This window comes from Canis lupus, chromosome 21 (genome assembly GCF_048164855.1).
Source record: "Canis lupus baileyi chromosome 21, mCanLup2.hap1, whole genome shotgun sequence".
NCBI classification, from domain to species: Eukaryota; Metazoa; Chordata; class Mammalia; order Carnivora; family Canidae; genus Canis; species Canis lupus.
This window is the reverse complement of record NC_132858.1, coordinates 50,023,533-50,047,861: the sequence shown is the minus strand read 5'-3', so window position 1 is coordinate 50,047,861 and position 24,329 is coordinate 50,023,533. Positions and strand designations below refer to the sequence as shown.

At 42.5% G+C, this 24,329-nt stretch overlaps 1 protein-coding gene and 1 long non-coding RNA gene across 10 annotated transcripts in view; one reads left to right on the top strand and one right to left on the bottom strand.

The window, feature by feature from the left end:
• The first annotated feature begins 285 nt into the window (after positions 1 to 285).
• LOC140613178 (uncharacterized) overlaps positions 286 to 24,329 on the top strand; it is a 43,130-nt gene continuing 19,086 nt past the window's right edge. Inside the window, exons 1-2 of one of the 2 annotated variants that reach the window (XR_012014345.1) lie at positions 286 to 490; positions 575 to 758. This is a non-coding gene — a long non-coding RNA (uncharacterized lncRNA). The remainder of the gene's footprint in view (positions 491 to 574; positions 759 to 24,329) is intronic. The other variant, XR_012014346.1, reaches the window with a different exon arrangement.
• Positions 18,498 to 24,329, bottom strand: part of BLVRA (biliverdin reductase A) — a 77,810-nt gene continuing 71,978 nt past the window's right edge. For all 8 annotated transcript variants that reach the window (XM_072791669.1, XM_072791673.1, XM_072791672.1 and 5 more), the window contains 2 exons: positions 23,374 to 23,545; positions 18,498 to 18,852 (listed from right to left, as the gene is read on the bottom strand). In XM_072791669.1, the coding sequence (XP_072647770.1) occupies positions 18,594 to 18,852; positions 23,374 to 23,545 (431 nt within the window). In that variant the 3' untranslated portion in view covers positions 18,498 to 18,593. The remainder of the gene's footprint in view (positions 18,853 to 23,373; positions 23,546 to 24,329) is intronic.

Below are 24,329 nucleotides of genomic sequence, written 5' to 3'. Positions count from 1 at the left end.
TCGGGGCGGACACCTTGTGTCTTTCCGGAGCTCACGTCGCGGAGCCCTTCCGAAAGCAGAAGTGCCCCCAGTCATGCGCCATCGCCAATCGCCGCACGTGCCAGCCCCACCTTCCAGAAGCTCTCAGGGGCTCGGGGCTGCGGGCCGGCGAGCCTGGAAGGAAAGCCTTGAGGGAGGTCTCACGAGACTAGGACTGAAATCTCCCGAGATTTGATCCAAGATCACGCAAGCGTCCCCTGAAACCACGCAAGATTTGGAGCGAGGCCTTGCGAGAGGCGGCGGGGCCGTGCTGGGATCCGTACCGCGGAGGTTCGCTGCAACATGGCGGGAGACCCGGCAGAGGCGGGAGGCGTGCTTGTCCGGTGGCCTCGCCCCGTGCACTGCTGGCAAATGTTACCCGCCAGGGAAAGCCCCCCGGGGCCTGCAGTGGTCCTGCGCCAGTTCGGTCTCGCGCCTGCTCCGCGTCCCTAGTTCCCTCGTGTCCCCTCAGGTAAGCGGGGTCGGAACTGGAGGCCTTGGCGGCGGCAGGCGCTCGGGTCGCGGCACGTCAGCGCGGCGTCTGGGTCTCTTCCAGGGCTCCCCCCGCCAGGTTTGCCGCGCGCGGGCTCGGTAGGATGCCCTCGGCCCCCCCCCGCGGTGTCACGTGGCCCGGAGCGCCCGCTCCCGCCGTGCTTCCTGTCTGCGCTGCTGCCTGTCAGCCCGCTCCCGCCGGGGTCCCGAAGCCTCAGGCGCCTCCGGGTCACACCTCGTGTCTTCTGGTAGGTAATGTCTGGGAGCCTTCCTGAAGGTGGGCCTCTTAGGAAGTTGGGTCCGATCCTGGATCCTGGTACGTGCGGACGCCACCTGCTGAGGGACAACAGGGCGGGGGGGGGGGTGTGCTCAGCGGTTTAGCGCCGCCTTCTGCCAGGGCGTGACCCTGGAGTCCTGGGATGGAGTCCCGCGTTGGGCTCCCTGCGTGGAGCCTGCTTCTCCCTCTGCCTGTGTCTCTGCCTCTCTCTCTCTCTCTCTCTTTGTGTCTCTCAGGAATAAACAAAATCTTTAAATAAATAAAGGAGAACAAAGTAGGTCCAGCCAGGGCGAGCCAGTTCCTCCCGGGGACCCGGAGCTTTGTCCGGAGGTCTCACCAGGTTGGACCCCCCCTCCCCCCCAGATCTTGCTGGCAGGACCTGACGTCTTGGAGATTTGGATGAGATCTCACAAGATTAGGACTGAGATTGTGGAGGCCGAGAAAATTAAGGCCGTTCCACTTTAAGGTCAGTGTTAGCACAAGTACAGCCATCCCAGGCCTCTGTGAATAAGAGCTGGAATTTACATTACTTCAGTTACAGGGAAAAAAACCAGCTTACAGCTTAACACCCTAGAAAGCCCCCATATTAGAATAAGAACAGGGCTCAATGCCCTTGAAAGCCCCATATCAGAATGTAAACAGAACTTGAGAAATTCCTCCAGCCCTTCTGGAGGTCCCCTAGACCAGCCCATAAAACTAAGCTGAAACCCACCTGGGGGTCCAAGTCCCTGCTCCGCTGTGTGGCTGTGTCGAGTATACTTGGACCCAAGCTTGAGATTGTAAATAAACCCTCGTGTGTTTGCATCGGTGTGGGCTTTCTCAGATATGTAATCTTGGGGACAACAAGAACACGGGAGATTTGCCTCAAGATGACTTGATACTTGTCTATGCAGGAGGTGGCCCGTACCTACAAGTGGTGACTGCCACCAGCTGTCCTGAAATATCACAAGCTCCAGAAAGCCCCCAGGGAGCCTGCCAGTGAGGTATCTTCCAGTGAGCCAGCTCCCAGGCTCCTGGGTTTTCCCTGTCCCTAATGCACTCCCGTGTCTCTAGCCTTCCACGTAACCGTGGTCAGGGGACTGGAGGTCCATTCCTCTGCATTTCAGGGCTCCATTTCTATCCTAGCATCAGAATGGTGTCTGTGGGCTTGGGGAGATGCCCACAAGGTGTTCTCAGGGTTCCCCGATGGGCAATGGCCAAACGCTGCCTATCCTGCCGCCGGGGCAACCGGGCTCTGGACTTCCCGCCCCTGCTGAGTCCCTTTGAGATTTCATCCCAGGGCTTGGCCAGATTTAGTCATGGACCTGGCAGGATTTGGCCCGACTTCTCAGATTTGCCCCCTCCCCCACCCTCACCCCCCACTGTCCAAGGATGGACTTTGATCTTGTGAGATTTGTCTTGAGTTCCTGCAAGATTTGGTTGAAGGATTCCTGAGAGGTAGTCAGATAATTGGGAGATTTGCCCCAAGTTTACATGAGATCTAGCTAAGAAATTAGGTACCTTATCTTTTTCTTCTGAGGGGTTTGTGAGCAAACACAGATAACCTTAATGTGTTGCAAGCCTGGGGAAGCCCCAGGTATCCTGCCTGGGTTCTCAAGTAATCTGCTCTGGGGCCCAGGGCTTCGTCATCCTCTTCCTTACCTCCAGTTTCTGTCATCGCTGGTTTATTGGGAATAAGAGCCCACAGGGCCCATTCTTCCTGAATTCAGGACTTCTTTGTTACCCCCCTTCACCCAGGACAGTGAAACACCTTGACTTCGGTGTGAGGCATTTTGTGGCTTCCTGTAGGTCATGTGGCTAGGAGCATTTCCGAAACCAGGTATGTTGGAAGTTGTGCCCAAGCCTGGCATGAGCATTCCTTAGGGGCACAAATTAGGTTCTGTTAGGGACTACCGGTTCCTTCCAAGGCCCCAGGACCTTTGGCCAGAGTTCTCATGAGTTTTTTTTGTTGTTGTGTGTGTGTGTGTTTTTTTTTTTTCCTCATGAATTTTTACACTAGGTCTTGCCTGCTGGGCATGAGAACGTATAAGATTTGGATGACATTTCAGGAGATTTGACTGAGACCATGTGAGATCAGTTAAGGTGGGAGGTGGGCTTGTTCCTGCAGGTGAGACAGACTGTCCTGAAATATCAAATGCCTGGGAAAGCCCTCCAGGGAGTCAGCTCGAAGGTTCGTTTCCTGTTCCTGTACCTAATGCCCTTCTCTGTCTGTTGCCTCTCACGTAAAGTAAGTAAGTGTCCCAGAGACCCATTCCTCCCTATTTCAGTGCTCTGTTTTGACCCCAACATCAGAATGTGAGCTTTGTGGAATGCCAGTTGTTCCCAGGGTTCCCCAAACAGGAATATCCAAGCACCAGCTATTACCTAGCACAAACCTCAAGGCTAGGGAGCTACCACCCCTGCAGAGTTCCCATGAGATGTCTCCCCAGGTTTTGCTAATTTGACCATAGATCCTGGCAGATTAGGTCCAATCTCTCAGAAAATTTTGGCCAAGTTTCAGGCAGTGACCTTTGATTTCCTGAGATTTCTCAAGCGATTTTGTGACATTTGGTCCCAGTCAGAGAATTTGAGAGATTTCTATCAATATTACTTGACATCTGACTAAGGGAAGAGTAGGCTTATCTTTTTTTGAGTGGGGGTGGAGCTGCACACAACTGCCTTAACCGTTGAAAAACTGGGAAAGCCCTCAAGGGATCCTGCTGTGTGCTCTGATGTCCGGCTCCAGGGCACATTGCTGCTTTTCTCAATTTTTTGAAGCAGCATCAGAAGAATAGGTATTCTTTTTTATTTTATTTTATTTTTTTTTAATTTTTATTTATTTATGATAGTCACACAGAGAGAAAGAGAGAGAGGCAGAGACACAGGCAGAGGGAGAAGCAGGCTCCATGCACCAGGAGCCCGATGTGGGATTCGATCCCGGGTCTCCAGGATCACGCCCTGGGCCAAAGGCAGGCGCCAAACCGCTGCGCCACCCAGGGATCCCCAGGTATTCTTTTTTAAATGTTTGCTAAAGTTCCCCTAGTAAGCCACCAGCTCTGAACTCCTCTGTTTTTGTTGGAAGATTTTTTTGATGACTGCTTCAATTTCCTTGCTGGCATGGGTCTGTTCAGGCTTTTTATTTCTTTCTGTTTCAATTTTGGTAGTTTACCTGTTTGTAGGAATGCATCCATTTCTTCCAGATTGCCTAATTTGTTGGCATACAGTTGCTCATAATTTGTTCTTATAATTGTTTGTGTTTCCTTGGAGCTGGTTATGATCTCCCCTCTTTCATTCAAGATTTTATTAATTTGGTTCATTTCTGTTTACTTTTTGATAAGTTTGGCTAGGAGTGTCTCTTTTTAACTCTTTCAGAGAACTGGCTCCTGGCTTCATTCATCTGTTCTACTCCTCTTTTAGTTTCTATTTGTTTGAATTCTGCTGTGATCTTTATTAATTCTCAACTCTTTGGTTTAGGCTTTATTTGCTGTTCTTTGTCCTGCTCTATTAGGTGTAAGTTTAGCTTGTGTATATGAGACATTTCTTGTTTCTTGAGAAAGGCTTGTATTGCTATTAACTTCCCTCTTAAGACCGTGTTTGCTGTATCCCAAAGGTACTTAAATGTTGTTTTTTCATTTTCATTTATTTCCAGGAATTTTTAAAATTCTTCCTTAATTTCCTGATTGACCCATTCATTCTTTAGTAGGATACTCTTTAACCTCCAAGTGTTTGAGTTCCTTCCAAATTGAAAATTCCTTTCAAAGCATTGTGGTCTGAAGATATGCAGCAGATAATCCCAATCTCTTGGTATCAGTTGAGATCTGATTTGTGACCCAGTATGTGATCTATTCTGGAGAATGTTCCATGTGCATTCAAGAAGAATGTGTATTCTGTTGCTTTAGAATGGAATGCTCTGAATATATCTGTGAAGTCCATCTGGTCCAGTGTGTTATTCAAAGCCCTTGTTTTCTTGTTGATCTTCTGCTTAGATGACCTGTCCGTTGCTGTGAGTGGGGTGATAAAGTTCTCTACTATTATTGTATTATTAATAATGTGTTTCTTTAACTTGGTTATTTTATATAATTGACTGCTCCTAAATTAGAAGCATAAATATTTATAATTGTTAGATCTTATTGTTGGATAGACCCTTTAAGTATGATATAGTATCCCTCCTCATTTCCTATTACAGTTTTTGGTTTGATATATAATTTGTCTGATATGAGGATTGATACTTCAGCTTTTTTTTGATATCTATTAGCATGATAAATGTTTTTCCACCCCCTCAGTTTCAATCTGGAGGTGTCTTTGGTCTAAAATGAGTCTCTTGGTAGACAGCATATTGATGAGTCTTGCTTTTTTATCCAGTCTGTTACCTTGTGTCTTTTGATTGAAGCATTTAGCCCATTTACATTCAGAGTAACTATTGAAAGGTATGAATTTAGTGCTGTTGTATTACCTGTAAAGTCACTGGTTCTGTATATTTTCTTTGTTCCTTTCTGGTCTTGTTACTTTTGGGCTCTCTCTTCACTTAAAGGATCCCCTTAATATTTTCTTCCAGGACTGGTTTAATGATCACAATTTTTTTCAGTCTCTGGAAGCTCTTTATCTATTCTATTCTAAATGACAGCCTTGCCAGTTGAATTATTCTTGGCTGCATATTTTTCTTGTTTAGTACCCTGACTATATCATGCTAGTCCTTTCTGGCCTGCCAGGTCTCTGTGGATAGGTTGCTGCCACTCTTATGTTCCTGTCTCTGTAGGCTATGGACCTCTTGTCCTGAGCTGCTTTCAGGATTTCCTCTTTGTCTCTGAAATTTGCAAGCTTTGCTATTATGTGTCAGGGTGTTGACCTATTTTTATTGATTTTTTGGGGTGGGGGTTCTTTGTGCCTCCTTAACTCAAATGCCTATTTCCTTCCCCAGATTTGGGAAGTTCTCAGCTATAATTTGCTCAAATACGAGGTTAGAGGCAAGATGGTGGAAGAGTAGGGAATCCCCATTTTACCTGGTCCCCTTAATTTAGCTAGATAACTGTAAAACCATCCTGAACACATATGAATTCAACTTGAAATGTAAGGAAAGAATGGCTGGAACTGTACAAGTAGAAAAGGTACCACTTTTTTTTGCAAGGTAGGAGGGCAGAGAAGAGAAATGGAGGGGAATATATCAGAAGACAAACAGTGCGGGAAGGGAGACTTCGTAAGTCTGCTACCAGAAAGTGACATAGCCCTGGAGCTCAAAATTGGGACCTTTGGAAGTCTGTTCCTGTTTCAGACTTTCCTGCCTGAAAGGTGCTCAGTGGTGAAGTGGGGCAGAATTACATGTGGGACAATGGGGTCTCAAAATTCCCAGAGACACAGAAATAACAGGGATGCCTTAGCCAGCAGAGTTCCCAAGCACTGGAGCAGGGAAACAGGTATAGGTCAGCAAGCCTGGGAGGAGGCTCTCAGCTTATTCTGCCATAAATCATGAACTGAGGCTGGATTGGTTCATTTATATATATAACATTATATACATATACATATATGTATATAATGTTATATATATATATAACACTACAAGTTATATATATATAAGTTATATATGTATATATATATAAAACTTTTGGCTTTCTTATAATTTTGGAATTTAGTATCTTCTAACACACAGACCAAAATACACTCAGGACCAAGTGGATCACCCTGTATGGTTCACTCTGTGAGATTATATTCTCTCTTCCCTCTCTATTCCCCTGCTTTTTTTCCTTCTCTTTTTAGTTCTGTTTTGCTTGTTTTTACTTGTTTTTGTTGTTGTTGTTGTTGTCTTTTTTCTTTTCTTTTCTGGTTCCTGATCTCTTCGGACATGCTAGTATGTATTTTGCTTGGGTCATGGTTAATATTTTTGATTCTGTTCACTCACATAGCCATTCTTCAAAATGACTAGGAGGAGTTCACAACAAAAGGAAGAACCAGACGGTACTCTGCCACAGATCTTATGGATACAGATTTAAGTAAAATGTCAGATACGGAATTCAGGAAAACAATTGTAAAGTTACGAGTTGAGCTTGAAAAAGCATAAAAGACTCTAGAGAATCTCTTAGTGCAGAAATGAGATCTAATCAGGCTGAAATTTAAAATATTCTATTGAGATGCAGCCTAAACTGCATCTTTCTCTGACAAGCCAAGGTAAATTAAGCAGAAGAGAGAATAACTGACATAGAAGACCAGTTGGTGGAAAGGAAGGAAGCTGAGAAGAGAGAAAAACATCCCATAAGGAGAGGCTCTGAGAGAACTGATAGTATGGAAAAAAAAAATCAAATTATTGGAATTCCTGAGGGCACAAGACAGAGAGGGCCAGAGGGTATATTTGAGGAAATCATAGTTGAAAACTTCCAGAATATGGGAAAGGAAACATGCATTCATATCCAAGAGGTAGCGAGGACCCCTCCCCAAATCAATAAAAAATAGATCATTTCCCTGACATATAATAGTGAAGCTTGCAAATTTCAGAGATAAAGACAAAATCCTGAAAGCAGGTTAAGACAACAGATTCCTGACATACAGATGGAGAAATATTAGATTAACAGCAGACCTATCCACAGAGTCCTGGCAGGCCAGAAAGGGCTGGCATGATAGAATCAGGATACTAAATGAGAAAAGCATAGAGCCAAGAATACTTTACCCAGCAAGACTGTCATTCAGAATGGAAAGAGTGAGTTTGCAGGACAGACAGAAACTGAAAGAATATGTGACCACCAAGCGAGCCCTACAAGATATATTAAGGGTGATCCTGCTAGTGAAGAGGGAGCCCAATGATACACAGTCTGCAGAAACAGGGACTTCACAGGTGATATGATGGCATAAATTCATATTTTTCAATTGTTAACTCTGAATGTAAATGGGGCAAATGCTCCAGTCAAAAGACACAGGGTATCAGATTGGTTAAAAAACTAAGACCTATCTGTATGCTGTCTACAAGAGACTCACTTTAGAAGTAAAGACACCTTCAGACTGAAAATGAGGGGGTGGAAAACAGCTTACCATGCAAATGGACCCCAAAAGAAAGCTGGGGTAGCAGTCCTTGTATCTGATAGATTAGATTTTAAACCAAAAACTGAAGTAGGAAATAAAGAGGGATACTATATCCTACTTAAAAAGTCTATCCAACAAGAAGATTTAACAATTATAAATATTTATGCTCCTAATTTGGGAGCAGCCAATTATACAAAACAATAACAAAGGTAAAGAAACATGTAGATAATCCTTAATAGTAGACGACTTCAATACCCCCCTCACAGCAGTGGACAGATCATCTAAGCAGAAGATGAACAAGAAAATGAGGGCTTTGAATGACACACCGGACCACATGGACTTCACAGATATATTCAGAGCATTCCATTCTAAAGCAACAGAATACACATTCTTCTTGATTGCACCTGGAATTTTCTCCAGAATAGATCATACTGAGTCACAAATTGCGTCTCAAACAATACCAAAAGATTGGGATTATCTGCTGCATATTTTCAGACCACATTGCTTTGAAACTTAAACTCAATCACAGAAGAAATTTGGAAGGAACTCAAACACTTGGAGGTTAAATATCCTACTAAAGAATAAATAGGACAACCAGGAAATTAAAGAAAATTAAAAAGATTTATGCAAACTAATGAAAATGAAAGCACAACTGTTCAAAATCTTTGGGATACAGCAAAGGTGGTTATAAGAGGGAAGTACGTTTCAAGACAAGTTTGTCTCAAAAAATTAGGAAAGTCTCACATACACAAGCTAACTTTACACTGAAAGAAGCTGGAGAAAGAACAGTAAATAAAGCCTAAACCAAGCAGCAGAAGAGAAATGGTAAAGACTATGCTAGAAACCAATGAAATAAAAACCAGAACAGCAGAACAGATAAAAAAAAACTGGTGAAACTGGTGGCTGGTTCTTTGAAAGAATTAATAAGATAGATAAACCCCTAACTTATTACAAAGAAAAAGACCCAAATTAGTAAAATTATGAATAAAAGAAGAGAGATCATGACCAACTCCCAAGGAAATACAAATGATTTTAAGGATATATTATGAGCAAATGTATGCCAACAAATTATGCAATCTGAAAGAAATGGATGCATTCTTACAAACAGGTAAACTATCAAAATTGAAACAAGAAGAAACAGAAAACCCGAACAGATGGATAACCAGCAAGGAAATTGAAGCAGCCATCAAAAACTTCTCAAAAAACAAGAGTACAGGGCCAGATGGCTTCCGAGGGGAATTCTACCAAACATTTAAAGAAGAAATAATACCTATGCCACTGAAGTTGCTTCAAAAAATAGAAATGGAAGGGAAATGTCCAAACTTAGTCTATGAGGCCAGCATTACCTTGATCCCAAAAACAGATAATGACCCCACTAAGAAGGAGAATTACAGACCAATTTCCCTGATGAACATGGATGTCAAAATACTCGCCAAGGTACTAGCCAACAGGATCCAACAGTACACTAAAACGATTATTCACCACGACCAAGTCGGATTTATTCCTAGGATGCAAGGGTGGTTCAACATTCACAAATCAATTAACATGATAGATCACACTAATGAAAGAAAAAGACAAGAACCATATGATCCTCTCAATTAATGCAGAAAAGCATTTGACAAAATACAGTATCCTTTCTTGATTAAAACTCTTCAAAGTATAGAGCTAGAGGGGACACACACCAAAATATCATAAAAGCCATCCATGAAAAGCCCACAGCTAATATCATCTCAATGGAGAAACACTGAGAGCTTTCCCCCTAAGGTCAGGAACATGTCGGGATGCCCGCTCTCACCACTGTTGTTCAGAATAGTACTAGAAGTCCAAGCATCAATCTGACAACAAAAATAATAGGCATTCAAATTGGCAAAGAAGTCAAACTCTCCCTTTTTGCAGCTAACATGATACTGTATGTGGAAAGACTCCACTCCAAAATTGCTAGAACTCATACAGCAATTCAACAATGTGGCAGGATATAAAATCAATGCACAGAAATCAGTTGCATTTCTATACACTAACAATGAGACTGAAGAAAGAGAAACTAAGGAGTCAATCCCATTTACAATTGCACCAAAAACCTAAGATACCTAGGAATAAACCTAACCAAAGAGGTAAAGGACATGTACTCTGAAAACTACAGAACAATTATGAAAGAAATTGAGGAAGATGCAAAGACATGGAAACACATTCCATGTTCATGGATTGGAAGAATAAATATTGTGTCTGTGCTACCCAGAGAAATCTACATATTCAGTGCAGTCCCTATCAAAATACCATGGGCTTCTTTCAGAGTTGGAATAAATAATCCTAAAATTTGTATGGAGCCAGAAAAGACCCCAAATAGCCAAAGGAGCATTATGTGCCTGACTTCAAGTGAGGCTACAAATTTGTGATCATCAAGACAGCATGTACTGGCACAAAAGCAGGCACATAGATCAATGGAACAGAATACAGAACCCAGAAGTGGACCCTCAACTCTATGGTCAACTCATCTTCGACAAAGCAAGAAAATTCTTTAGAATAAAATTCCAATGGAAGAAAGAAAGTCTCTTCAACAAATGATGTTGGGGAAAATCGGACAGCCACATGTAGAAGAATGAAACTGGACTACTTTCTTACACAGTTTACATAAAAGTAAAATGAATAAAAAGTCTAAATATGAGACAGGAATCCATCAAAATCCTAGAGGAGAACACAGGCAGCAACCTCTTCAAACTCGGCTGCAGCCACTTCTTGCTAGACTTCATCTCCAAAGGCAAGGGGGACAAAAGCAAATATGAACTATTGGGACTTCATCAAGATAAGAAGCTTTTTTAAAAAAAAAAGATTTTATTTATTTATTCATGACTGACACAGAGAGAGACAGAGAGGCAGAGACATAGGCAGAGGGAGAAGCAGGCTCCATGCAGGGAGCCTGATGTGGGACTCCATCCCCGGTCTCCAGGATCACACCCCGGGCTGAAGGCAGCGCTAACCGCTGGGCCACTGGGGCTGCCCCAAGATAAGCTTTTGCACAGTGAAGGAAACAGTCGGCAAAACTAAAAGGCAGCCTGCGGGATGGAAGATAATATTTGCAAATGACAGATGGAGGGCTGGTATGCAAAATATATAAAGAACTCATCAAACTCCCACAACCCAAAAAACAAACAATCCAGTCAAGAAATGGTCAGAAGACATGAATATTTCTCCAAAGAAGACCTACACATGGCCAACACACACATGAAAAAATGCTCCACAGACCTTGGAATCAGGGAAATACAAATGAAATTCTACCACAATGAAATTCTACCTCACATTTGTCAGAATGGCTAAAATCAACAACTCAGGAAACAACAGATGTTGGGAAGGGTATGGAGGAAGGGGAACCCTCTTACACTGTTGGTGGGAATGCAAGCTGGTGCATTTCCACTCTGGAAAACAGTGTGGAGATTCCTCAAAAAGTTAAAAATAGAGCTATCCTATGACCCAGCAATTGCACTACTAGGAATCTGTCCAAAGGATACAAGCATAGTGATTCAAAGGTGTACCTGCACCCCAATGTTCATAGCAATGTCCACAATAAGCCAAAATATGGAAAGAATCCAGATGTCCCTTGACAGATGAATGGATAAAAAAGGTGTGTATATATACAATGGAATACTACTCAGCCATCAAAAAGAACAAAATCTTGTCATTTGCAGTGACGTGGCTGGAACTAGAGGGTATTATGCTGAGTGAAATAAGTCCATCAGAGAAAGACAAATGCTGTATGATTTCACTCATGTGGAATTTAAGAAACAAAACAGAAGAACATAGGGGAAGGGAAGGAAAAATAAGATGAAAACAGCAAGAGACAAATCATAAGAGACTCTCACCTCAGGAAACAAACTGAGTGTTGCTGGAGGGGAGATAGGTAGGTGGATGAATAACTAGATGATGGGCATTAAGGAGGGCACTTGATGTAAGAGCACTGAGTGTTTTAAGCAACTGATAAATCATAAAATTCTACCTCTGAAGCTAAGGTTACACTATACATTAATTACATCTAATTTCAAATTTCAAATTAATGAAAAAGAAAGTGCTAGCCAGGCATGTTGCAAACTGAAGGGGGCGGGGTGGCTCAGCCTTGATTTAGGTCTCTTGGGTAAATTTCTGGCACTCTCAGCCAGAAAGAATGAGGAGTAGAAGGACCATCTCACAAAGAAAGTATAAGAGGATTCTTGACTCAATCTCTTTTGTCTATGGCTACAGTTGTCATAAAGAATACAGCTGGGCATGGCCATGCGAGCATTTTCATCCAAGTAAGAAATCTGTCCTGGGTTAGAAAGGTGAGGTGGCTGTCAGCTCCCTGGTTTTCTCTGACTTTGCTACCAGGCTTAGGCAGTGAACAGGCTTCTTTTTCTGTGGCTGCATCCTCATTTGTAGTGACTCTGCATTCTTGCATAATGTTCTTCCCTCCTATCTCCCTCCTAGTGAGCTTTCTGGATCCCAAGTTGAAAAGAAAAAACTTTACTTCCTGGGCCCAAGCAGCAGCCTCTTTACATCTGATCAACTCTATTTCACATTAAAACTACATGAACTGTCGTTCTTTCAGAGGCCCTGGTTTTCTCCGCATAGAAATTCCCAAGTCACATTTCTAATATGGTTATTTCTCTTGATCAAGATTCATCTGGAAAGATTTACATGAATTCTCCTCCATAGAAAAGAGGAAACCCCGTTTTATGGTTCTGTGCATTGGCCCTGCGTCTCTACAATAACCCAGCTGTTGTTAAATGAAGTTTCTTTCTCTCCAAGGCAGTAGCTCTGCTTTTAGCCCCGTGTCTGGGGAGAAAAACATGGGCCGTAACCCCCTTCTCTCCAGGGTCTGTTGTCCTGAGATACAACACCACTCATGATAGCCTCTTGCTCAAAATCCTCCTGGAAGAACTCTGAAGATACCAGGTTCCACTCCTTTTAAGATGAGGGGGAAAAAAACCCAGAAACATCAGATGATTTTATCAAGGATGTAAACCACTTCAGCAGTGTATCTGGGGCTGCAGAGCAGCCTTCTGGTCACCTTCTGAGAGTCAATCCTCTGTACCTGGAGTCTTCCAGGTACAGGCCCTTCCCCCTTCCTACCTCCCAGTCATCTCCTAGCATTCCTCCGTGTTGTCAAATTACACCACTAACTTTTGTTCTGAACAGATTCTGTGTTTTCCTACATCTTGTTTGGCTCCACCCAAATGCCACTTCCTCCCAGACATCTCATAAGGAAGTGTTCCTCTCTGGTATGTAGGTTCAAGCTATGCCTCTCCTAGGACACACACTCCAGTTGGTGTTAGCCATTCCTCTGTAAGCTGTCAGCATCCTGAGGCAGAGCCGAGTCTTACTCACTTCAGTACCCCCACAGCCCAGCATAAACAGCATATATACATCATAGGTCGTTACTGCTGGTTGAATACAAACTAATGAATGAACGATGCATACTAAAACCAGAAACAGTTAACAATGAAATTTGGAAAGTGTATCCTATGTGCTTATGGCAGTTTCTACACTTTGTGGTTTGATATTTATGTCACGGCAGTGCCTATACCTTTAATCCTGACATGAGTGGCAGCATGGGGACTGAAAGGAAATCCGCAGCCAGAGAGGCCTGAGGTCACCTCTGGGCTTCCACCAAAACAGGGGTTGGCAAAAGTTTTCTGTCAAGGGCCAGATGGTAAATACTTTAGGCTTTGTGGGCCATATGGTCTCTATCAGAATTACGCACCTCTGCAACTATAGCATGAAAGCAATAATACACAATACATCAATAAATGAGCACGATTGTGTTCCCATAAACCATTATATAAACAGGGAATCAGCAGCTGGAGTTGGCCTTTGCCAACTCCTAACTTAGGTTAAGGGAACTTGGCCATGCCACGTAAATTGAGTCTCAGTTTCATTATGTGTTTAAAAAGATGAATGAGGGCAGCCCCGGCAGCGCAGCGGTTTAGCGCCGCCTGCAGCCCAGGGCGTGATCCTGGAGACCCTGGATCGAGTCCCACGTTGGGCTCTCTGCATGGAGCCTGCTTCTCCCTCTGCCTGTGTCTCTGCCTCTCTCTCTCTCTCTGTCTCTATGAATAAATAAGTAAAATCTTTGAAAAAAAAAAAAAAGATGATGGAAACCTGGGTGGCGCAGCGGTTTAGCGCCTGCCTTTGGCCCAGGGCGCGATCCTGGAGACCTGGGATCGAATCCCACATCGGGCTCCCAGTGCATGGAGCCTGCTTCTCCCTCTGCCTGTGTCTCTGCCTCTCTCTCTCTCTCTCTCTCTCTGTGACTATCATAAAAAAAAAAAAAAAAAAAAGATGAATGAAAAGTGCTTGCTGCATACGGCCTTCTATGAGAATTATAAAGAGTAAATGGAATAATGTATATAAAACTCTTAGCATCAGGCCTGGAGCATATTGCTTGCTTAATAAATAGTAATTAATACAATTTTTTAGCAAGCAAAAGAGAGTTTGCAATGCTAGTAGCCCGTTCTCATTCCACAACTTAAAAAAGAAGAAAAGAAAGCTAGGTTTGGAAAAGCCAACTAGAATTAACAAAGGGGAATTTAAGTTGTCAATACCCAATACATCAGGGAGTACTGCTGACCTTAGGCATAGCTGGACACGGGTCCAGATTAGCACATGCTAATCTTTCTACCTAGAATGTTCTTCACATCCTTTGCCTGCTCTCTGCAAAAGTCTTTCTCAATCTTCAGGTTTCAGTGCATTCTTTAGGGAAGGCTTTCCTAACTTCTTGCCTAGAAAAACTCTTCCCTGGCACAAGATTTTTAAATCCTCTTTTTAGTATTCTTTGTAGTTGTGCTAATATTTGAGTAACATTTGAGTTTCTTCCTTACTAGTCCAAAAGCTCCAAGAGACTAATTTGGGCAAGCCTATTCAAAAGGAGATTCTGGGTCAATAGGTCTGAGATAGGCCTGAGAATTTGCATTTCTAACAAGTTTCCAGGCTAAGCCAAAGCCAAGGCTGCTGGTCAGCATACCACATTTTGAGTATCAAAGACTTAGTTGTCTTGAGCCTCTTATCCCCCATCTTTTGCACTAAATCCCTGTTAATTACTTTTGGAGAGAGGCATGTCTATCTTTTTCCTTTCAACCCATCAACCTAGGTCTGCAAGGCTTCTGCTTCTATTACAGTCCCCCCTCCCATCCCCCTCCATCTCCAACATCAACAATACTAATGCACTGGCTTCGCAGGGACTTTCCCAAAAAGAAGTCTCCTCTTGAGGAACTCCAGTGTCAAATTTTTTTTCCCCTTGATTCCTTCCAGCAGTGGACCATGAGAGAATTTATTGTTAGGCTTTAAGAGACCAGCAAAGAATATTTCTTTTTCTCCTTTCCAAATCTGGGGACCAATTCAGCTATAAATGCAGGAGAAAGATGGAGTTTTTTAAAAAAAGAATGTTTTGTTATGATCAAGCTGATTGGGGAATGTAGCTAGGTTCTATAGCCAAATAGGTTTGCTACTCTCCCCTTTGAATAACTTAACTTTCTAAGCTTCAGATCATCCCACTGCAGAGGAAGAGCCTTCCCCTGCTACCTACCACACGGACAAACAGAACTCAGATGCATCTGGAGGATGACTGGGCTTTGCTGCTTAGTCTCTTTCTTGAAGCTTTACCACTAAGGCAGGTTGCTCCTACCACAGAAGTGGGTGAGGAGAAGAGGGATCAAGGGCACTACTTTCCTCCTGGAGAATCCCCTAACACTTAAAAGCATAGTGGGATAAAGTACAAGTACAGTACAAGACCCACAGCACTTACAAGTACAGTAGGATAAAAGGCTTTTTTCTAGTTGGACAGAAAGCCAAATTTCTGAAATCTCAGACCTCAAATCCCCCCTTCTCCCACTAAGCCTTCCAGGGAAGTCAAGATAGCCTTAAGGCAGGGGAGAAGAGCAAAGCTCACCATCTTTTGGGTACTTTATACAAATGGCAACGGATACTTGTGGCTTCGTTGCTTCAGTGAAACCCTGGAAGAGAAGTACCATTGGGTGGCCTTCAGAGGAAGGAGTACTAATGTAGGGTATTATTAGGGTAGAGCCAGAATGGCTTCAGTAGCCCCAGAGGACGTGGAGGGCAGTTGTAAACAGAGTAAGGACTGCTGCTCCACCATACGGATGGAACTAGAGGGTATTATGCTCAGTGAAATAGAGAAAGCCCTTATGATTTCCCTCATATGTGGAATGTAAGAAACAAAACAGGTGAATACAGGGGAAGGGAAGAAAAAATAAAATAAGGTAAAAATAGACAAATCATAAGACACTTAAATATAGGGAACAAACAGGTTGGGTGGGGATGGGGTGACTACGATGGGCATTCAGGAAGGCACTTTATGTAATGAGCACTTGATGTAAATGAGTGTTATATGTGACTGATGAATCACTAAATTCTACCCATGGAAGTAATACACATGTATTTTTAAAAAAATTATTTTTACTTTTTTTTTTACCTTTTTAAAAAATTTATTTTTTTTACACATGTATTAAATTGAATTTAAATAAATAATTTTTTAAATAAAGGACTGCTGCTCCATTTCCCCAGGTTCTGTTTTCTCATCTCCCCTTCCTTCTCCTTCTGCAGTTCTTGCCAATTAGTAAAACTAATGGATGTTTTCATTTTTAGTCTCTTGACTACACATGAAACAAGCTTGAGATGAGTAGTCATCAGTTAGTAATCATACATCCCATAATAGATTTTGATCAAACTTTAGTCAGCTTGCTCTGAACCCTTTTCTCAACTAGACCTTGATCTTTGCATTTCCAAATCTGTCTTCGCATTGCCCAATTTAGCAAAAATCCTACTAAGTTCTGTAAGCATTCCTACCCTATCTGATCAAATCCCTCATCTCCCAGCCCTAGTATCTCGTGCTTGGCCTACCTTCAGGAAGAACCTTGTCAAGTTGGTTTAGACAGAATGCCCCCACCCTTGATGTTTCCTCTTAGTCATTTTGCATCCACTGATCCCCACCCTGCCCGTTGGCTATAAGCCCCCCACTTGGCCATGCTGTATTTGGAATTGAGCCTGGTTCTATACTGAAGTCTGTTTTCCTCTATTGTAAATGTCTTGAATAAAATTGGCTTATACTACTTTACTGTACAACTCTGGTTTTGATATTCATGCCCACCTCTTAATATCAAATATGGCTAATGTTTTTGAAATAGAGTTACTAGCCCCAAATGGGAGAGGCTATTGCACTACATTTTAATCATATTTGATATTTGCCTCATGCTAGATCCTATACAGCATACAAAAATAGATATATGTCTTGGCCTCCAGGGATATTTGATGTGAATAACAAAACAAGAGAACCAACTGACTGAGATTTATTAGTTTGTTTTACATAGCAAATAAAGGAATAACCTTAAGGATTTTTGGGTTTTAGATTTAAATAAATATATCTGCCTGTTTTACCTTGAGGTATATGGTGACAGAACAATGGAAACCGAGGTAGAAAACAGATCAATGACTTCCTAGCTCCTGAACTGGTTAAACCTAACAATGGGGTGGTGGTTGGCAAAAAGCAAGAGGGAGACACAAAGGCAAGAAATCTAACACAAGCTTTGAAAAAAAGGCTATAGGACCACCAATGGAATGAAAGAGCAGATTCCTGGGAATCTGCCTCAGGGTCAGCAGTCTCTCAACAGGAGCAATGAAGTCTAGATAAACCAAGAGCTGCAAGTATGAACACGTTTGTTGGGTCTCAATTGGATGCCTCCTTCTTGGTCTCCGGTCTCATTTCCTCCTGGCAGCCCTCCGAGTACCTAAATTGGAAACCTGACCACATCACTCCCCTGTTAAATAACACCCTTCAGTGCCTCTGTACTGCCTAACATATAAGACCCCAGCTCCTTCATCTAGCTTATCGGGATCCCACAATCAGATTCACGTCTCTGGGACTCCCTCCTCCAAAGACAATGCTCCAGCCACACTGTTCCAGGCTGTTTCTTGCTTCCTTCTCTTTGCTCATGTCAGTCCTCTGCCAGGAAAGTCCTCCTCTGATCTTTACACAGCTAACCTAGTTCTCAAGATCTGGTTTGTGGATTTTCCCTGAACCTTCCTCCAGATAACCAGGGGCATCTCTCTTTTACTGGCACTATTCCATTACAATGACTGGTTTGTGTGACTGGTTCCCTTTCAACACTGTGAGTTATTGAGGGCAGTGGCTATGTCTTACTCATTTTTAGAATCCCTGGCACCTACCATAGTCACCCAATGAAAGTTTGTTGAGGGAAATAAATTCCTTAAAGCGGGGAGGGGGGACCTCTGGGTGGCGTAGTGGTTAAGCATCTGCCTTCAGCTCAGGGCATGATCCTGGAGTCCCGGGATCGAGTCCCACATCGGGCTCCCTGCATGGATCCTGTTTCTCCCTCTGCCTATGTCTCTGCCTCTCTCTCTCTCTCATGAATAAATAAAATCTTAAAAAAAAAATAGGCTTCTATGTACTATTTTGCAGTGGCTCAGTACATGAGCAGAGTTTAAAGGCTGGTTTGGTTTTTAATATCTAGGTGACTTCAAACAAGGTTTTCTAACGTACTAATGAAAACAAACCTGGTAAAATAAACTAACCCCATCTGATAGGGCTATTGGGAAGAGTGAAGGAAATCAGGAATATGAAGCATTTAGCTCAATTCACCCAAGGTCAGTTCTTTCCTCGTGCCTATGCCATATGCCCCCAAATCCCAAATATCACTCCCAACACAGTTCGGGACAGTAAACAAAGTCTGTTTACCCAAGATATGTTTAATTGTAAGAATAAAGGTCAACTCTTCATAAAAAGGAAACTATGGTCCCATCTTAGAAGTGCTGCAGGCATCCTTCACTTCTTTGAGTAGCAGTATTTCTGGATTTCTTCTGCAAGCCATAGGCAGTGCAGGATGCGCTTCTTTTCGGCAGCCAGCTCCTTTTCAGAAAACTGACCCAAAAGTTTCTGGACAAATATATTTTGATCTTTCAAGAAAATATTCTTATTGACTCCTACATTTGGCATGTTCTCCAGGGAACCAGATTTAAAATGGAAGCTTAAATGTCGGTTTCGTTTTAGACCAGGCCCTTTCTCTTCAATCCATGTGAGTGGACTGCAAAGACAAAAGAATCGCAAATGTTAGAAATTACAAGGGAGAGCAAGTGGATGTTTGCTGGTACCTGAGAACCTAGTAACAGGTCTTCATTTTGTACCCATCTTCCCTGAAGCTGCTGCTCAATGTAGTGTCTCAGGTGGCATCTTGACCTCCACCAGCCACCCAGAGGCCTTGGGTGATTGTTCCCAACTTTACTGCCAAACAGTCCTTCATTTAATTTTGCCATTAAACAATAGAATTCATTCAATGATTTTTGTGTGACCATCAGTTGCTTGTTTTTTTCCTTTTGTGACTGCCTTATCCATAACTCTTTAAAAAGTTTTAAACTCCAGTTAGTTTACATAGTGTTAAATTAGTTTCAGGTGTGCAATATAGTGATTCAACAATTCCCTACATCACCCATTCTCACCACAACACGTGCCCTCCTTAATCCCCATCACCTATTTGCCCCATCCGAGCCCCCTCCCCCTTGTCTCTCCCTCCTTCCCCCTACCTTCTCTCATTTGTTTTTACCCTGAGTATCACAGATCTAAGGGATCCAGATAAGGGCTACAGGCAATCCATGCAAAACTGTTTTTTCCATGTGTATGTGCATTTTAATGGAATGAGTTTTTAGAGTGCTTTCAATACATTCTCAAAAAGTCTATGAACCTCTTTGACTAACCTAGCTTACCAAGACCCACACTAGAACGCAAAGGTGAATGTTTAAGAGAAGATCTGAAGTACATAAAGGGAAAGCCATGCCAATACCCAAACATGCAGGGAGACACCAGGAAGATGTTGACAGAATAAGTCCCTTATTTTGTAGGGCCTATCAGCTAAAAACTTGAAAAGTTCTGGTTTCCTAATCTCCTAATCATGTATTTAAGTGAGGATATTGACTGCTGGCACTTGACTGCCAACTGAATGGAGTAGGGTTAGGATGGGACGTGGTCCACTAAAGTTTTGGGCTTGGACAACACTTAGCTCCAGACATTCCCAACCCAAAACACAAGCTTTGAACTCACAGCTACCTCCACTCTTCCTCTTCATGAAACCTTCATCTGCAAATATTTGCATTTGTCTCCTTGAGCATGGACTGCCTATAAAAAATGCTCCTTGCTTCTCACCTTCTACAGGGAGGTGTTCAACTACATCTACATCCCTAGTACTAGCATTTGCCTGCAAGCCTGGTGGAGGTGGTGATTTCTAACAGTGCTCTCTCCAGGCCCTGAAGGGAGAGCAGTCAACACCAAGCATGCCTTCAACCCCACTCCTACCAGCTGGCTTCAACAAGAGAGCTCAAACTTACAACTCTTCTATATACTGACTATCCACATAATATTTGTATTTAAAAAAGTATTCTGTTTATTTTTACAAAGTGTGAAAACTGGTATGATGGAAAGAACATGGGTGAGAATCAGTTGCACTGGGGTTTCCTGGATGACCTTGGGATCTAAGACAGCGATACCTGCCTCACTGGTGGGTGAGGACTGCTGTAGGGAAAGACAGGGCGTGGTGTGTTTTCTAGGATAGTCCTTTCTTGTGCCCTTCCCATGCACTTTGGGGAGAAGACATGACCTTCTGGAGTCAGGAGACAGGCTAAGTGTGAGTCTCACACAATCACTTAGTTCTGGGCCCTTAGCAAGTTTCTAAACTGCTTCGAGCCTCAGTTTCCTAGGTGATAGTAATAATGGCCACTTCAAAGAGTTGGTATAAAGATTATATGAGAAAATCCTTGTTAAAGGGCTATGTCCTCGCACATAGAAGCATTCAATAAGCATTCACTAACACTAGCATTGGCACAATGGGGATTCAGGTAAGGATCTTGGTCTTGCAAATCCTTTTATGATGACCCTTCAAGATCATGCCTACTCTCCTCCCTGTCCACAGCTATTCTGCTGTATTCTACGGTGTCGTTTGAAGGCAGCTATAACTTAACAAATTGTGTTGGAAACAACTGACAGAGGCTCCTAATGTGTAATAATAACAAGAAAGACCTCTTCTTGTAGCTGTAAGAAATCTGGTCTGCAGACTGGGACAAGCTTTGGGGGAGAGAGAAAAGAAGCCCACAGGTCCCAAGCATTCCTCCCAGGCACTGTTGGGAGCCAAGAATGCATTTGCAGGATAAGATGGCTTTTCTTTGTCACAGGGCACACTACACCAAGGGCCATGTAAACTGAGCAGGGATGCATTTGCTCTGAAGAGCCACAGTTCAGCAAGTTTTCTATTCTAGAAGTCATTAAAATGACCTATATATGAATCAATGATAGCCCATAAATCAAAAATTCATATTCAGGTCAGACAAAGAATCTAAGAGACGATAGTTAAATCAGTAAACTAGTAATATTAAGGTGTCCAATCATCTAGAAATTTTGCATTGACTCAGATTTTTAAAAATAAATGATTTTTTACAAGCTCTCATCAAAAAGTACATCTTACTCCTAAAATATTAAATTCCATGGCTACTTTTTTTGTTTGAATTGAGAGATAAGAGACTATACTAGTTTCAGCCCACAGCTAGTTTTTTTTTTTTTTTTTAATATTTCTATTTATTTGAGACAGAGAGAGCAAGCGAGAGCGTGAGCAGAGAGAGGGCCGGTGGGAGAGGGAGAAACAGACTCCCCACTGAGCAGGGAGCCAGACTCAGGGCTTGATCCCAGGACCCCAGGATCATGATCTGAGCCGAAGGTGGATACTTAATGGACTGAGCCACACAAGTGCTCAGCCCACAGCTAGTTTTAAAAGCACATGATGAGAGTATTCTGTTGAGTGAAATAAGTCAATCAGAGAAAGACAATTATCAGATGGTTTCACTCATACGTGGAATATAAGAAATAGCAAAAAAGGACTATAAGGTAAAGGAGGGAAATTGAGTGAGGAAAAATTAGGAAGACAAACCATGAAAGAGTCCTGACTCTAGGAAACAAGCAAAGGGTTGCAGAGGGGAGGTGGGTGGGTTATGGGGTAACTGGGTGACGGGCACTTGATGGGATGAGCACTGGGTGTTCTACTATATGTCGGCAAATTTAATTTAAATAAAATATATTTTTTAAAGTACATTGTACAGGCTTTAAAACATTCCACAATTCAATGACAAAAATGAACATTAATGCCGTTTATTCACTGCTTTAACACTGGATACAAAGAAGTTTGAGATACTCCAAACATTCTGCCACCCAAGAAAATTTCTCATGTCCTTCCATATAACAGGGAGTCAAACTTTAAATTTAAGGAAATGCAAAACTTCAGGATGTTTCCTCCACTTTAATTTCCTCATTGTGAATATGAATAAGAAGTATACAGCTTTACCTATGCAGTTGTGGTTGTGTGAGATTAAAAGTACAGTCTGTGAAGTAGAAAGCATTGTTTGAAATTAAGAATTAATTATAATATGGATTTGCCATCTGTCCCAACCCCTCACCTGATGCTTGCCCCCCTTTGCAAGAGTCCGTCTCTACTTCGCTCACATCTTGTTTCCTGTCTAACTCCTACTCAAATTTCAAGATTGAGCAAAGCATCTTTTCCTCTGAGAAGCATGACCTTACCTCTCCAGGTTCCCCTTTCCTGTGCTCCTGTAGCACACTGAGCTACCTTTAGCTCTGGCTACAGGAGACCGCACCTGTCTGCGGGGATGGACAGACCATAGCTGCAATTCTAACACAATGTCGGAGTCAGAGCCAGGGTCGACCAGTACGATTACTCCAAACACAGCACTTCCAAGCTCCGCATGCTTTATCTACATCTATGACCTCTGCCTTTCCCTAGCAAAGAGGGAACTCCTCAAATGGACATAGATCAGGCTACATTTAGGAATTCAAATACTTTTCTCTTTTTGTAAATACCCACCTGCTGCTTTTGTTACCAAGAGACTCACTTTCCTGGAAACACATCTACAAACACTATAAAACACTTGCTGTTTTAGATATTTTGCAGGGCCTAAATGCTTTTCAAGGAAAACTATGAATATGCTTTTGTTTTAAAAAACTGGGTATGCAAAATAAAGAATCAAAATTTGGGGAACAGTATGACAGGATATACGATAAACCTGAGAAATAGAACTTAAAGTTTTGGTCACACTGAGGGATAAATATTTGGATGTGTGATAATAAGCCAGCAGGTAAAATGTCAATGGCAAGATCTAGGTAGTAGTTTTGGGTATTGGACCTCCAACTTTACCATATGTCTGAAACTTTCATAATAAGAAAAAATTCAGGTCACAGAGGTAACTGGATTTTTGCTACTACTTCTCGTACTGCTTACTTGTGTGGCAGAGGCAACCTGCCCAAATTCTATAAGCCTCTATTCACTTCCTGGCAGAGGGGCTCAAATTTGTTTTATTTACCTTTCAAGGCTCCTGTGAGGCTGAAATGAGGCAGTATAAGTGAGATCCCAGCATGTATTTTGTCTATAAAAACAGACAGCCCTTCTGGAGTTGGGGGTGGGGTCTAGGCCCTCTGGGCTCTGTCTAAATTCACCTTTGTGAACACACGACAATGCCCTCAAGTTTCCTTCTCTGCACGGCTCCTCACCACCTACCGTTTATTCTCTGTCTCCAAGCACACAGTCATTTTCATATATTGATCTTCCTTTTGTTCTTCCAATGTGGCGGATACAAGAGAAAGCTCCCCAAAGAGGGAGACCAGCCAGGTCAGGCGAGAAATGCCACTAAACGCAGGGAAGCCAAACCGCTCTTCTTCCAATGGGCCAGCTGTGGGGAATCACAAACACCATGGGAACTGGGAAGTAACCGACAGCTGGAGAGCAGAAGAAGCTTGTGGGCAGGGGGCCTTGGCTAAGTGATTGGGACCAAGTGACCCTGCTTCACAGCATGCTGTGCAAGATGACTACTCATATTTGGTGCCTGAATGAAAACTTTCATAAAAGCATCTCTCCATTTTCTTGTTTATTTAATTCAATTTTGTTAGGAAAATAAGACATTTTATTAGAAACAGTAAGCCATCTAGCCCACAGGATAATAAAAAAATATTTCAGGCTTTTAATATTAGATATGGGTATGGATGTATAGTTTACATACAGTATACATATATACACTTACATATACATACATCTATACCTTGTTCAGTGAGTCATTTAAAGAAGTCTTGTAAAAGAAGAAGAATCAAGGTATTTCAGTCCCCCAAGTCTATATTCCTATAAATACTATATAACTGTCTGTAAATGCCACAGCTATGATAACTAGGAAGAAAACAGCAATATCTACAAACTATGTCAATATTAAGAAGATTGATACAGCATTAAGTGTTTTCTTAGTCTTCATAATCTCCTATGCAAAAGCACACTCAAAAGAATATTTGTGTGAGAAATAGGTGTGGCCAAGATCTTGCTCCCAACTGTCTCCACCCCAAATTATAAAGATAACCTAATTTTTAAAAAAGATTTTATTTATTCATGAGAGACACAGGGAGAGAGAGAGAGGCAGAGACATAGGCAGAGGGAGAAGCAGGCTCCATGCAGGGAGCCTGACGTGGGAC